The 17,443-nt window shown below is 36.2% G+C and overlaps 1 protein-coding gene across 1 annotated transcript in view; it reads right to left on the reverse strand.

Annotated features, from left to right (window-relative positions):
* DOCK3 (dedicator of cytokinesis 3) overlaps positions 1 to 17,443 on the reverse strand; it is a gene marked incomplete at both ends in the record, with an annotated part of 415,489 nt that overhangs the window by 321,634 nt on the left and 76,412 nt on the right. Inside the window, one exon of the mRNA XM_079712090.1 lies at positions 15,564 to 15,604. Within this exon, the coding sequence (XP_079568216.1) occupies positions 15,564 to 15,604 (41 nt within the window). The remainder of the gene's footprint in view (positions 1 to 15,563; positions 15,605 to 17,443) is intronic.

The raw sequence follows: 17,443 nt of genomic DNA on the forward strand, positions 1-17,443 counted from the left end.
CTTAAATTATACTTTAAACCAAATGATCAGAAATACACAGAACATTCTATTCAACAGCAGCATTCTTCTCCTGCACACATGGAATATTCTCCAGGAGAGATAACATGTTAGATCACAAAGCAAGCTCAAGTCTTAACAAACTCAAAAAACTGAAATTATATCTTTTCTAACAACAATAATATGAAACTAGAAATAAATAACAGGAAAAAAACTGGAATATAAACAAATATGTAGAAATGAAACCACACCATCCTGAAAAGCCAATGTATCAAAGCAGGAATCAAAAGAGAAATCAGCCTGTGTCCTCTAAGATGGGCGGACAGCACTTCCCTCAGGGTCCATGCATGAGGAGGGCAACAGACATGTCTATGGCAGGCATAGCAGTAACTCTTAGCATGTGGCCTGTCTCTGGTTGGGTTGTAAATCCAGAAGGCAGGACCAAGACTGTATTCCTCACAGTCACATTGGGACAAAGCAGAAACTAACTGTTTGCATCTGAAACCATCTTACCCAGCAGCCCCCAGGCAGGTTTACCTTAACATCATTCTTCCTGCTGCCCGTCCTGCTCAGGGCTCCAGAGAGGTAGATCCCAGGGCTTCCACCAATCACCCACTCCTGGGAGTTTTTTGTAAACCCCACTTACTGCTTTTAAAATTGTGTGACCAATTCAACCATGTAGGAAATGATCCTGAAGTCCACCACCATGTAATCACTGTTGATGCTGTGATGCTGTATTTTTCTAAAATGCACATGTGTGTTTGTGTGTGTTTTTTAAAACTGGTGTCCAACTGTATGTATGGTTTCTATCCAGCTCTTTTCATCTAACATGTGAATTTCTGTATGATTAAATATTTTTGAGAATGTGAAAAAAAAGAGAAATCAAAAAATAACTTTACACAAGTGGAAACACAACATATGGAAATTTATGGGATGCATAAAAAGCATTTCTAAGATGAAAGTTTACAGTGATAAATGCCTACATTAAGAAAAAAAGAAAAACCTCAAAAAACAACCTAACTTTATATCTCAAGGAAATTAAAAAAAAGAACAAATTAAGCCCAAAGCTAGTAAAAAAGATCAGAGGAGAATAAATGATAATAAACATAAACATAAAATAAACTTAAAAAAACAGAAAAGATCAAAGAAATTAAGACCTAGCTTTTTGAAAAAATAAACAAAATTGAAAAACCTTTAACTAGACAAAGAAAAAAAGAGAAAAGAATCAAATAAATAAAACTGAAAGTGAAAGAGGAGACACTACAACTGATACAACAAAAATACAAAGGATTGTAGGAGACTACTATGAACAATCATACATCCACAAACTGGATGACCTAGAAGAAATGGATAAATTCCTAGAAACATACACCCTACCAAGACTGAATCAAGAAGACAGAGAAAATCTGAACAAATCAATTACAAATAAGGAGAGTGAATCAGTAATTTAAAACCTCTCAATAAAGAAAAGTCCAGTACCAGATGGTTTTACTGGTGAATTCTACAAAGATTTAAAGAAGAATTAATACTAATTCTTCTCAGAGTCATCCAAAATAACTTAATAAAAGGGAACAATTCCAACTCATTTTACAAAGCCAGCATTACCTTGATATCAAAACCAGACAAGGACACCACAAGAAACGAAAATTACAGGTCAATATTCTGATGAACAAAGATGCAAAAAAAATTCTCAACAAAATATAAGCAAATCAATTTCAACATGACATTCAAAGAATCATACACTGTTATTAAGTTGGATTTATCAGTCAAATGCAATGATAGTTCCACATACGCAAATCAGTAAGTAGGATACACCATATTAACAAAATGAAGGATAAAATCATATGATCATCTCACTACATGAGGAAAAAGCATTTGACAAACTCAGCATTTCCCTGATTATTAGTGATGTTGTGCCAGCTGGCCATCTGCATTTCCTCTTTGGAAAAACGTCTATTCAGTTCTTGTTGATGGTTTCCTTTGCTGTGCAAAAGCTCTGAAGTTTAATTAGGTCCCATTTGTTTATTTTTGATTTTGTTTCCTTTGTTTTAGGAGTCAGATCCAAAAAAAATATTACTGCAATGTATGTCAAAGAGTGTTCTGCCTATGTTCTCCTCTAGGAGTTTTAATAGTATCCAGTCTTTGACCCATTTTGAGTTTATTTTTGTATATGATGTTAGAGAATGTTCTTATTTCATTTTTTACATGGAGCTGTCCAGTTTTCTCTGTACCAATTACTGAAGAGACTGTGTTTTCTCCATTGTATACTCTTGCCTTCTTTATCATAGATTAACTGACCATAAGTGTGTGGGTTTACTTCTGGGCTCTCTATTCTGTTCCACTGATCTATGTGTCTGTTTTTGTGCCAGTACCATATTATTTTGATTACTGCAGCTTTGTAGTATAGCCTTAAGTCAGGGACCATGATCCCTCCAGCTCTATTCTTCTTTTTTGAGATTGTTTTGTCTATTCAGGGTCTTTTGTGTTTCCATATAAAGTTTAAATTTATCTGTTCTAGTTCTGTAAAAAAAATGCCATTGGTATTTTGATAGGGATTGCACTCAATCTCTAGACTGCCTTGGGTAGTATAGTCATTTTAACAATATTAATTCTCCCAATCCAAGAACATGGTATATATCTTGCCATCTGTTTGTGTCATCTTCAATTTCTTTCATCAGTGTCTTACAGTTTTCCGAGCATGGGTCTTTTACCTCCTTGGGTAGGTTTATTCCTAGGTGTTTTATTCTTTTTGAAGCAATGGTAAATGGGATTGTCTCCTTAATTTCTCTTTCTGATAGTTCATTGTTAGAGTATAGAAATGCAACACATTTCTGTATATTAATTTTGTATCCTGCAACTTTACGAAGTTCATTGACGAGCTCTAATAGTTTTCTGGTGGCATCTTTAGGATTTTCTATGCATAGTATCATGTCATTAGCAAATAGTGACAGTTTTACTTCTGCCTTTCCAATCTGGACTCCTTTTACTTCTTTTTCTTCTCTGACTGCTGTGGCTAGGACTTCCAACACTACATTGAATAAAAGTGGTGAGAATGGACATCTTTGTCTTGTTCCTGATCTTAGAGAAAATGCTTTCAGCTTTTCACCATTAAGTATGAAGTCAGCTGTGGGTCTGTCATATATGGCCTTTATTATGTTGAGGTATATTCCCTCTATGCCCACTTTATGGAGAGTTTCTATCATAAACAAGGTTGAACTTTATCAAAAGCTTTTTCTGCCTCTACTGAGATGATCATATGGTTTTTATTCTTCAATTTGTTAATGTGGTGCATCACACTGATTGACTTGCAGATACTGAAAAATCCCTGCATCCCTGGGATAAATCCCACTTGATCATGGTGTATATCCTCTTAATGTATTGTTGGAGTCAGTTTGCTAATATTTTGTTGAGGATTTTTGCATCAATGTTCATCAGTGACACTGGCCTGTAATTTTCCTCTTTTATGATATCTTTGTCTGATTTTGATATCAGGGTGATGCTGGCCTCACAGAATGAGTTTGGAAGTATTCCTTCCTCTGCAATTTTTTGAAGTATCAGAAGGATGGGTGTTAACTCTTCTCTAAATGTTTGGTAGAATTCACCTGCGAAGCTATCTGGACCTGGATTTTTGTTTGTTGGGAGCTTTTAAATAACTGATTCAATTTCATCACTGGTAATTGGTTTGTTCATTAGAAAATATGAAACAGGGGGCTTCCCTGGTGGCGCAGTGGTTGAGAGTCCGCCTGCCGATGCAGGGGACACGGGTTCGTGCCCCGGTCCGGGAAGATCCCACATGCTGCGGAAAGGCTGGGCCCGTGAGCCATGGCTGCTGGGCCTGCGTGTCTGGAGCCTGTGCTCCACAACGGGAGAGGCCACAACAGTGAGAGGCCCGCGTACCGCAAAATAAGTAAATAAATAAATAAATAAATTAAAAAAAAAAAAAAAAAAAGAAAATATGAAACAGAAATTTTTCTTCCTGGTTCAGTCTTAGGAGATGTATCTTTCTAAGAATTTGTCCACTTCTAGGTTGTCCATTTTACTGGCATACAGTAGTTCACAGCAGTTTCTTATGATCCTTTGTATTTCTGTGGTGTCAGCTGTAACTTCTTTTCCATTTCTGATTTCATCGATTTGGGCCCTCTCCCTTTTTTTCGTGATGACTCTGGCTAAAGGTTTATCCATTTTGTTTATATTTGCCAAGAACCAGCTTTTAGTTCACTGATGTTTTCTACTTTTTTTTAGTCTCTGTTTCATTTATTTCTGCTCTGATCTTTATGATTTCTTTCCTTCTATTAACTCTGGGTTTTGTTTGTTCTTCTTTCTCTGGTTGCTTTAGGGGCAAGGTTAGGTTGTTTATTTGAGATTTTTCTTATTTCCTAAGGTAAGCCTGTATCACTATAAACTTCCTTCTTAGAACTGCTTTTGCTGCAGCCCATGGGTTCTGGATCATCCTGTTTCATTTTCATTTGTCTCTATGTATTTTTTTATTTCCTCTTTGATTTCTTCAGTGATCCACTGGTTGTTTAGTAGCATATTGTTTAACCTCCCTGCATTTGTGTCTTTCTGCAGTTTTTTCTTGTAGTTGATTTCTAGTCTCATAGCACTGTGGTCGGAAAAGATGTTCGATGTGATTTCAATTTTCTTAAATTTACTGAGGCTTGTTTTGTGGCCTAGCATGTGACCTATCCTGGAGAATGTTCCATGTGCACTTGAAAAGAATGTGTATTCTGCTGCTTTCAGTCCAATCCTAATTCTTTTTTTTTTTTTTTGCAGTACGCGGACCTCTCACTGTTGTGGCCTCTCCCATTGCAGACCACAGGCTCCGGACATGCAGGCTCAGCGGCCATGGCTCATGGGCCCAGCTGCTCCACAGCATGTGGGATCCTCCCGGACCGGGGCACAAACCCGTGTCCCCTGCATCGGCAGGCAGACTCTCAACCACTGCGCCACCAGGGAAGCCCCCCAATCCTAATTCTTGACAAACAATTTCTGTAACCTTGTGGGTCTTGCCTTTATAAGCTTACCCCATTTTGTAGTCCAGTGGAATACAATTCAAGTGCTATCTTGGATTTATGCTTCCTGGGCTTCAGTCCTAACAAACACCAAATAAACTTTTTTTTTTTGGCCTCAATCAGGTCTCCATTCTTGGAATTCTTGGTTAATGATATTCTAGTTTTGATATGGTACTATAGTTTTCTAAGATGTTATCAATAAAGGAAACCAGGCAAAGGGTACACCAGATCTGTTTATATTATTTATTATAAGTGCACATAAATCTTTAATCATCTCAAAAATATAAAGTATAATGATGGAAGAAATTTTTGCATATTGGGGTATGGGGAAGCCATTCTGGCTTATACATGATCTGGCCTGAACTTTATGTCAACTAGAACAGCCTGTCTTACAGTCTGTCAAACATACATTGCATATCTGCTTTCACCATTAAAGAAAAGAATGCATTATCTAGAAGTAAATAGGGATAAATGCCTCCCTTCCTATGACACCAATGCTAGTACTGCTTCGAAGATAAGGTTTTCCTCCCAGATGCCAAGGTCATACTGACTCACTGTATACGAGCTAATCTGTCTCTTTTGAAACCTTGAAGGAATGGAGCCCCGTCATGTTTGATGCAGTTCTTTGTTCTTACAAGATATAAAACTGTGCTGAAAACCATGCTTCTCTGGAGTGCTTTGGTGGAGGCTGTACTCCAGGCTGGTCCTCAGCTTGGCTCGAATAAAACTCTCTTCTATTCCTTATGATAGGTTGCTTACTTATTATTTCTCAACAATAACAACAAGAGGATCTGTCTCCGTCAAAAACAACTAGAAGTCTGAAATATATGCCAAATGTTTTTAGACACTGGACAACCAGCAGCACAGGAATGTGATCTTGGGAGAAGAGAAACAAATGAAATGAGTCATACAATTTTCCAACGCTTTTTGCCTAGAGGCCTTTATTGATCAGAGAGTGACAGCACAGAGTAAGCCACTGTCACTACGATTAAAAGCCAAACACCAGTAGGAGAAGGCTGAGAGAGCTGAATTTTGTGGGGCAGAAAACAGAAGGGAATCATGAAGAGAAAGAAGTACAGAATTCTTCAGAGAGATTCCATTGAGTATTTAGCTGAAAACTAAGCTGCAGTTACACAGAGCGAGACTCTATGTGGCCAAGGAAAGAGTAACTAATAATTGACAGCTGTAAGCTGAACAATTCCTAGAGCATACCTAAGACTGGTACACATTAAAGTTCTAATCGACTACAATGGAAAGAGCTCAGTGAACACATGGTTCTTCAAATAAAGATCCAGTAACACTGCATGTTAAAAGGTCAAACAGGGGCTTCCCTGGTGGTGCAGTGGTTAAGAATCCGCCTGCCAATGCAGGGCACACGGGTTTGAGCCCTGACCCGGGAAGATGCCACATGCTGCGGAGCAACTAAGCCCATGTGCCACAGCTACTAAGCCTGAGCTCTAGAGCCCACCAGCCACAACTACTGAGCCCACGTGCCACAACTACTGAAGCCTGCGTGCTTAGAGCCTGTGCTCCACAACAAGAGAAGCCACAACAATGAGAAGCACGCACACTGCAATGAAGAGTAGCCCCCCACTCACCGCAACCAGAGAAAGCCTGCGCACAGCAACAAACACCCAACACAGCCAAAAATTAACTGATCAATTAATTAATTTTAAAAAATATATATGCTGATTATCCTTTTTTTTAAAAAAAAAGTAAGGTCAAACAACCCTAGAGTAAAGGCTACTCTAGGCACACTCTAACAAACCTTAAGGATCAAGCTGAATTACAAGTAAATTAAGTGCCTGCAAAAATGAATTCAATTTTTTTTAAAAGAAGATGACAAAATTCAGATCAAGAAATTCAACAATATAACTTCAAAGTTCTAGAAAACAAAACAAAAAAATTTCCAGATATGTAAAAATTTAAACCATAACCAGGAGAAAAAGCAGTTAATAGCAAGAGACCAAAAATGATATATAATGGGAACTAGCAGAAGTTTACAGTGCTATTAAAATTTCTCCAAGATTTAAAAGAAAACATAAACATAAGGGAATTGTTATCAACATACAAAATGGAACAAAATGGAAATAACAGAGCTGAAAAACAGAACATCTAAATGAAAACGTTCATTTGAGGTGTTTAATGGCAAATTAGATACATGAAAGAAAGAGTAGCACACTTTAACACCTAGTATTAAAACTATCCAAACAGACTTGGGGGAAAAGACTGAAAAATAAGTTAAAATAGAAGTAGAAATCTTTGAGATAATATAAAACAGTGTAACATATGTGGAACTGGAGAACCAAAGAGAAGCAGCAATATTTCAGGAAATCATTAAAAAATTTTTCTAAATTAGATGAAAAACACAAACCCACAGATACAGGAAACTCCATGATATAAATTTGGATGAACACACACATACACACACAACACCAAAATATATCATAAGCAAATTGCCCAAAACAATGATAAAGATAAATCATAAAAGCATCCAGAAATAAAAACAAATATTTAAAAACACTATAGTACAAGAAACAAAGATAAGAATTAATAAAGACTTTACATTAGAAATACTATAAAGCCAGAAGACAATGAACTGACATATTTAAAGGGAACTGTATACACCCACGCACATATGGTCACCTTACTTTGATAAAGGAGGCAAGAATATACAGTGGAGAAAAGACAGCCTCTTCAATAAGTGGTGCTGGGAAAACTGGACAGCTACATGTAAAAGAATGAAATTAGAACACTCCCTAACACCATATGCAAAAATAAACTCAAAATGGATTAAAGACCTAAATGTAAGGCCAGACACCATCAAACTCTTAGAGGAAAACACAGGCAGAACACTGTGACATAAATCACAGCAATATCCTTTTTGACCCACCTCCTAGAGAAAAGGAAATAAAAACAAAAATAAACAAGTGGGACCTAATGAAACTTAAAAGCTTTTGCACAGCAAAGGAAACCATAAACAAGATGAAAAGACAACCCTCAAAATGGGAGAAAATATTTGGAAATGAAGCAACTGACAAAGGATTAATCTCCAAAACATACAAGCAACTCATGCAGCTCAATATCAAAAAAACAAACAACCCAATCCAAAAATGGGCAGAAGACCTAAACAGACATTTCTACAAAGAAGATATACAGATTGCCAACAAACACATGAAAGATGCTCAACATCATTAATCATTAGAGAAATGCAAATCAAAACTCACACCGGTCAGAATGGCCATCATCAAAAATCTACAAACAATAAATGCTGGAGAGGGTGTGGAGAAAAGGGAACCCTCTTGCACTGTTGGTGGGAATGTAAGTTGATTCAGCCACTATGGAGAACAGTATGGAGGTTCCTTAAAAATCTAAAAATAGAACTACCATACAACCCAACAATCCCACTACTGGGCATATACCCTGAGAAAACCATAATTCAAAAAGAGTCATGCACACAATGTTCATTGCAGCTCTGTTTACAATAGCCAGGACATGGAAGCAACCTAAGTGTCCACTGACAGATGAATGGATAAAGAAGATGTAGCACATATATACAATGGAATATTACTCAGCAATAAAAAGGAACGAAACTGAGTTATTTGTAGTGAGGTGGATGGATCTAGAGTGTGTCATACAGAGTGAAGTGAGTCAGAAAGAGAAAAACAAATACCGTATGCTAACACATATATGGAATCTAAAAAAAAAATGAAAATGGTCAGAAGAACCTAGGGGCAAGACGGGAATAAAGACGCAGACCTACTAGAGAATGGACTTGAGGATATGGGGACGGGGAAGGGTAAGCTGGGACAAAGTGAGAGAGTGGCATGGACATATATACACTACCAAACGTAAAGTAGGTAGCTGGTGGGAAGCAGCCGCATAGCACAGGGAGATCAGCTTGGTGCTCTGTGACCACCTGGAGGGGTGGGATAGGGAGGGTGGGAGGAAGGGAAATGCAGGAGGGAAGATATATGGGGACATATGTATATGTATAACTGATTCACTTTGTTATAAAGCAGAAACTGACACACCATTGTAATAAAGCAATTATACTCTAATAAAGATGTTAAAAATAAAATAAAATGAAAATAAATAAATAAATAAATAAATAAATAAATAAAGGGAATTGTATACCCAATGAAAATATTTTTGAAAAATAAAGGTGAGTAAATCCAAAGCGAATAAAATGAATAGAACAAAGAGAAGAAATCTGTGAAACAGACCAAAAAAAACCTTTTAAGTCAAAAGTTAAGTTGAGAGGATCAAAACAACAAAAATCTAAATAGGTTTGACCAAGAAAAATAGAGGACACAGCTCCCTAAAGTCTAGAATGAAAGAGGGATCATCACTAAATGTCTTACACACATTAAAAAATAAATAGCATGAACATCTAGGACAATTCAAAAACATATTGAAATAGAAAAATCTCTTGCAAAATACAACTAATCAAAACTGAGAGAATGAGTTAGACAAAGATACTAAAGATAGACTATAAGCCCCAACCAAAAACAAAAAAAAATTTAATGACAAATTAGACTTCCTCAAAATTAAAATCTATTCTCCAGGACACAACATTAACAAAATGAAAAGGCAAACCACACAGTGAAAGAATATATTTACAAGGACTTGTATTCAGAATAGAGTATTCATATAACTCAGTAAGAAAACAACCCAATAAAATATGGGTGAAAGATACGGACACTTCACAGAAAAAAAAAGAGGTTAAAGGACAATAAACATTTGAAAAGGTGTTCAACCTCTTTAGTCATTAGGGAAATAAAAATTAAAAGCAGGGCTTCCCTGGTGGCGCAGTGGTTGAGAGTCTGCCTGCCGATGCAGGGGACACAGGTTCGTACCCCGGTCCGGGAAGATCCCACATGCCGCTGAGCGGCTAGGCCCGTGAGCCATGGCCACTGAGCCTGCGCGTCCGGAGCCTGTGCTCCGCAACGGGAGAGGCCACAACGGTGAGAGGCCCGCGTACCACAAAAAAAATAAATAAATAAAATAAATAAAATAAAAGCAAAGCAAGAGACCACTAGCTCATCCATTAGAATGTCTAAAATTAAAAAGACAAAATAAAAAGTGCTGCTGAAAAAGTGGACCAATTGAAAGTCCGATACTTAAATTTATACTTAATTTTGGGAGGGTTCCCACCATTAACTGATAAGAAGTACTCACTGTGCCTCAACTACCTGTACAAACAACATGGTTTATGCTGCTGAACACCTGCTTTCCTTCCAGGAATGTAGAATTTTGTTACATGCTACGCAGAGGTTGCATACAGGACCAGTGCCCGATAAAAACTCTGGCTATGAGTCTCAAACAAGCTTGCCTGGTTGGCAACATTTCATATGTGTTGTCACAATACTCCTGGGGGAATTAAGCTTCTCCTGTATGACTCCACTGAGAAAGTACTCTTAGAAGCTTGTGCCTGGTTTCCCCAGACTTTACCCCATGCAGCTTTGTTATTTTGATTTGTATCCTTCCACTGTAATTATTCACAGCTTTGAGTACAATTACATAATGAGTCCTTTGGGTCCCCACAGCAAATCTTCAAGTCTATGGGTCTTGAGGGCCTCCAAACACAACAAATAAGCATGACACAAAATATCACCTAGCTTTCACTTCCTTCAACTCCCACCATCTTCTCCCCCACTGACAACAACACAAACACACTAATAATAAGATCCATTAATGAGAACACTTAAAATGTGGCTATTAGGTAAATTCCAGATCACAAACCCACATTTCAGTACTGAATAACAATGATAAAATGTCCATTTTTTTTAAGTTTTCAGTTAGGAGAGCTCCTACTGATGATAATTAGCACTTTCCTTCATTAAAAAAAAATCATTAGATTAGGTCTCATTATGACTTGGTGTATGACCAAGTCTGTATTAAAATGAACCACCACAGCTACAAAGTAAGTTGAGAGACTGAAATGATAGTGTACCACAAACTACACATACTTAAAGTGTAGAATTTGATGCTTTGGCATATACATACACCAGTGAAACCATGGCACAATTAAAATAATGACATTTGAATCACCCCCCAAAGTTTCCTCATATCTTTTTGCACTCTATCCCTCTCTTCAGGGATAGATTGGCAGGCAACTATGTAACTGGTTTAAAGCATTATAAATTATTAGCATTTTCCAGAATTTTACCTATTTGAAATGTTCATCAGTCCTCCACTCACAAAATCAGCACTACAGCCTTATTTATATTCCCAAGAATCTACATCTACTTCCTTCCTTTCACCCATAACCTACTGTGGTAACTACTCTACCTTCTCTCTCTTTATCACTCAACCCACTAGACTCTGGCTTTCTGCCACTATCAACCTATGACTACATGGGATTCTCTAAAACATCACCAATGGCCTTCTGTCAAACACAATGGCCCCACTCAGTACCCATTCTATTCTACTAGACTACTCCACGGTACTTGAAATCATTAATTACTCTGTTTTTTAAAAACTTTCTTTTCCTTAGCCAGCTATGACCTCCATTTCTCAAACTCCATGTGCTAGTACCTCTTTTTCTGTCCTCCAAGATGCTGGCAGTCTCTAAAGTCTCATTTCCAGCCCTATGCTATCATAGCAGTTGTTGTTACAGCAACAGAAACAAATATTTACTGTACTGTTACCATATGCTAGGCGCTGTGTTAAGAGCTTCATATAAGCTCACTGATTTCTAACAATTCTACAAGATAAGTAATAATGTTACACTCATTTCAAATTACATACAAAATTAAGAGAGAATAGTATATTGAACCTCCACAAACCTACCACCCAGCTTCAACAATGATCAATGTTTTGCCAACCTTGATTAATTAATACCCATGTACATATTCTTACCCATTGCCATACTTTAGAGCAAATTTCAGAAATTACCCATAAGTTATTACCATAAGAAATTACCCATACTTAAATATGTATCTTTAACAGGTGCTTACTATTTCTCCAATAAACTCTATTTCATGGTTATACTGTATGGCAAGAGTGAATCTGTGCCTCTGTTAAATGACAGATTCCCTGTTGCCAAAGAGACATAATCCAAATTCCTTAGGATTCCTTATAGTCTTTGGTATGTAAGACTCTGTAAATATGGATCCAATGTATCTTTCCTGCCTTACCATCCATCACTTTCATCCAGGCACAATGCCCTAGCCAGTTTGGACTATTTACCATTCCCTGAACATGCCTTGCAATTTCACGTCTCTATACCTCTGTTTTTGCTGTGTAAAACATTCAATAATGTCCTGTTCCTATCTGGCAGAATTCTAGGTATCCAGTTGACAATTCCTGTATAAGAACTGATCCTGAAACCACAAAATGAAAGTAAATATAAATTCTCTTGAATTTCATTCCTTTTCTCTTGGGCATATGCTTTATAAAATGTACAAAATTATCATCAAATATCTGTTCTCCTTCTCCTTAATTTTATCTTATTCTCCTACTTTTTAATTCACAAAATTTAGTAGTACATATTACCTGTATATTATACTTCTCTTAAACTGTACAATTTTAATATATGGTCACAAAAATATATAACTGAAAGGGCATTTTATAGTAAAACTTTTTATACAAAGAAATGTTTTACCATTTACTAATTATTTCTGAATGCTATCTAGTTCAGACACTATTTTATTTGGGCTATGTCAAGTTTTATTATTAGTATAAATTGTATATAACTAAAGACACAGTTTAATAAGTAAACTTTTTCATTTTTCTTTAGCCACTAATAGCTATGAAAAACCTATTGAAATTTCTAATTATTGTGATCATAATATTAAGATAAATAAAAGATATATAGGAATGCATTTTTTAATCATTCTATGTGTGTAAAATCACTAAATGATTATCTTTTGCAAACATGAAAGAATTTTCAACATAGTTCCATAAAATATCACTGCCACAGGGTGAAATTTAGTTAATACTGTCTTTCCATCTGTTAATTTTTTTAAGTTTAAGAATATAAATACTAGCTATCAAGAGGTATATACACACATGTTGCTAATAAATGCTACAGTAATCTAAGATTCTAGAATGGAGTTGGTATTACCAAAATACACAACCTCAAAGTACTACATTAGCCCAAACTAAAAAATTAAAGGAGTCTGATCAGACAAAATGAGCTCTAACACTTCTTTTCTTTTCTTCTTTTTCTTTTTTGGCTGCGCCGCTCGGCTTGTGGGATCTTAGTTATCCAACCAGGGTTTAAACCCGGGCCACCGCAGTGACAGCACGGAGTCCTAACCACTGGACTGCCAGGGAATTCCCTCTAACACTTTAGATTAGTGTTAGTGTCCCTCATTTTGATTAGTTTATCAAATCATTGCTAAGATTAATCACAAAATGGCCTCTCCCACAGGCTCTAAACACCTTTCTTGCAGGAAAAAGAATGTAGAAAATAGGTATGAGATTCTGAGCACTTTTCCTTAACTCTAAAATAGAACTCTGATTAACCTGCTGGAGAAGCCACATGGAACGATAGAGACCTTGAGGTTACAACATGTAGCTATTTCGGTGATCCAGCTGAGGACAGCCTTCTAGCCATCCCTGCCAACATACCACACGTGTGAGTAAACCCTTTTGGACATTCCAGCCAGCTGAGCCCCCAGATAACTGTAGCCACAAGTGGTGTCACCTATACAGAATGATGATTAGTTTCAGTCCACTATATTTTGGGGTGCTTTGCAGCACAGCAATAGATAATATTGTAAGGGTATCATCATTCATGTCCCACTTAACAAGGTTTTCAAGCCACACACTGTGCATCAACTGATATTTTAAAGACAAAAATAAAATAATTTCAAAGACCACTGTCTCCACCCTGATCCCCAAACCCTAGTATTCGAAGCAAGGTGGTGGGGTGGCTAACATCACAAATATTAATAAAAATAATAGCATGGAATATCACAAATTACAGCTTTCCAATCATTTATAAGATTTCTCATTTATTCAAGTTCTAAATTTTTGACAATTTCAAATCAAGATAACAAACATAAAATACAAATAGAAATTATTTCCACATGAGCCTTCCTGAGATGGAAATAACACCTGAAAGTGTGTCTTAAAACTAGAGACACAAGATAAAAAATTACCTACGAGCAGTGGTTCTTAACTGGGGCAATGTTACCACCACCACCCCACCTACCTCCCACCCCCCAGGCCCAGGGCCTTTGGCAATGTCTAAAGACATTTTTCACTGCCACAACTTGAGAGGAGATGTTAGTGAGTGGAGGTCATATATGCTGCTAAATTTCTTATAATGTACAAGATAACAAAGAATTATCTGGCCCAAAATGTCAACATTGCCAAGGATAAGAAGCCCTAGCTATAGGAATGAAAGTTTGAAGATATTGTCTTCTTATGATCACTACCTTAAAAACTAACAAAACAAGTGATTCTACTGGCAAAATTGATGATTACAATTCTGAAAATTTTTATTTTTTAATAAAAATAATGTGATAATTTTGGTATTTTCTACATAAGAAAAAGCATAATACACTAAATATTAAGCCTACAAAAAATATATAAGAAAAACTGATAATATTATAGAAAAAGTAAAGCAGAAAAAAGTTTTTGCAAATGCATTACTGGAAAAAAATGTTGCTACATGTATTATAACTGCCAATTAAAATATATTTTGTTTGATCAAATTACTATTAATTGGTAATAGAATAAACACATAAATCTAGTCCATAAAATTAGCATTTGGCACTTAAAAGTCTTATTTAAATTCATATTTTAACAAGAACATTATGATCAACAGAGATGTGTCTCACTGAACATTATTTTTTAAAGTTTTTTCCATTTTAGAAATAAGTTCATCTAACTAATCACATGACTACACAGGACTAGGCCTATGAAAAAGTCAATATACTTTTGTCAACTGTTTTAAGGAAAAAATATTAAATGTCCTAAATAGGCTTTTTCAAAATAAGCTTTGCATCTATTACCATACACACACTTTTCTGTCCTTTTTAAAAAGTCATTTTAGGGCTTCCCTGGTGGTGCAGTGGTTGAGAACCCGCCTGCCGATGCAGGGGACACGGATTCGAGCCCTGGTCCAGGAAGATCGCACATGCCGTGGAGCAACTAAGGCCATGCACCACAACTACAGAGCCTGTGCTCCAGAGCCCACAAGCCACAACTACTGAGCCCGTGTGCCACAACTACTGAAGCCTGCGCACCTAGAGCCCGTGATCCACAATAAGAGAAGCCACTGCAATGAGGAGCCCGCGCACTGCAATGAAGAGTGGCCCCCACTCGCCACAACTAGAGAAAGCCTGCGCACAGCAACGAAGGCCCAATACAACCAAAAATAAATAATAAGTAAATAAATAAATTAAAAACCATTTTTAAAAAGTCATTTTAATACTGCTGAGACAGAGTAGAGTCTGATACAGTTCTATAAAGAAAAGAATAAGTGTGGTTACTGTAAAAGATTCAAAGACCGACAAGTAAGAATTGTTTTTATATCAAACAAATATACTAGGCTGCTTTCTACATTCGAAAAGGTAACAATAAACTTTTCATTACCTTTACATTTGGCTTCTTTGTTGAAACTCCTCTATACCAACCTAAAACAAAGCATATAAAAGGTATTAAAATCATATTGTTGTCATTTTCTATAAGAGACATTATTTTTAGGATAATTAATTAATGCAAAACTTTCTAGTAAGTTTTAGGCACTTTCTGCCTTTATTAAGTGTAGTCTACTCCAAAAGAAATAATCTTACAATAAATACAACATTCCCAATTTTCATCAAAAACACAAAATCCCTTTCAAGTGAATAAGACAAAAAAAAATTAGAAAAGATTTCAGAGGACATATATTCAACTCCTTGAAAACCGTTAGGGGTTAGGAAAATGCCAAAATCATATAGCTTTTTTGGTGGCAGATACAGAGTACAGCCCAGACTTTCTATTTCCTGGTCTCACTGACTCTCCCATGCACTAAACTACACCACCCTCATTTCTTGGCTTTCCAGCTGCTGAAGATGACATCAGTGCTTCATTTATTCCCTCTCACCATTCATAAACAGCAATAACAATGAAAGTTCAAATTACACAATAAAAACAATTTTCAGAGAAAGGAAATTTTTTTACCAACTTTTCTCAAATCCAATCTATTATTTTCAGAGGGTTGCTATAGTTTCTCTACTTGGGTTTAAGGGGAAACAACTCCAGTGAGTAGAAGAGGAAGCTAAGAGTTATATTTAAAGGAGGAATATGAAGAAAAAAGAAAGAGGAGATTGTTAATGATAGCTAATATTAACTGAGAGCTTACTATCCTTAATTCCATGTTCTGAAATTGAGTTGTTCCATGTATTAACCTTTAAGTCCCACAACAAAGCTATGAGGAAAAGAATCAACTTTTTCTCCCCTGAAATCAGAACAAACAATAAAAGAATACCCTTATTTCTGTTTAGTACAACAGATGAGATCATAAATTTGAATAACTCAATTTACACTTGAGAGTCTCAATATCTGCATTTTTGGTAAGTGATAACCTTACCAATGTGACACTTTACCATATCTTAAACAGGATAAAGAATGACATCAGCAGGTATGGCAGAGTAAGGACTGCCAAAAAAACCCTATCCTCAGTAAAAGCAATAATAACACTGGCAAACACTGTCAATATCAACTTTTTTAGAACTCTAGAAGCAAACTAAAGACTTGAAATATTCCAAAGAGTATTTATTCAAGAAATCTGAATCTCAGTCTGAACGACCCTTTTAACTTGCCCTATCCCATCTCCCTCTCCACAGCCCTGTGTTAAACTTGAAAACCAGTCCCACATTCACAGGGAAAACCAGAAAACTAACAGCCCCTGAAGAGGACGGAAAAGAAGAAATGCAGGAAGACCTAAATAAATGAAGAGGTTTACCATGTTCACGAATTATAAAACTTAGCACTGTTAAGATATCAATTATCCCTAAGTTGATCTATAGATTCAATTCAATTCCAATCAAAATCCCAGAGAAATTTTTGGTAGGGTATTAACAAGTTCTAAAATTTATAAGGAAAGACAAATGACTACTATAATACTCAAAACAATTCTGAAGAAAGAAAAAATTTGAATGACCCACACTACCTGATTTTAAGACTTAATATAAACCTACCATAATTGAGAGTGTAATACTGGCTAAAGAATAGACACAGAGATCAATGAAATAGATTGTAAAATCCAGAAATTAACCCACACATAAACGAACAATTGATTTTTGACAAAGGTACAAAAGCACTTCAATGGAGAAATGATAGTCTTTCAACAAATGGTGCTGAAACAATCAGACATATACATACAAAAAGAAAAAAAGAACCCCAACCTATTACCTTGCACTATAAACAAAATTACCTCAAAATGTATCTAAAAGTGTAAAACTTATACAAGGACAACAAGAGACCATTTT

This window comes from Hyperoodon ampullatus (assembly GCF_949752795.1).
Source record: "Hyperoodon ampullatus genome assembly, chromosome: 10".
Classification (NCBI taxonomy): Eukaryota; Metazoa; Chordata; class Mammalia; order Artiodactyla; family Ziphiidae; genus Hyperoodon; species Hyperoodon ampullatus.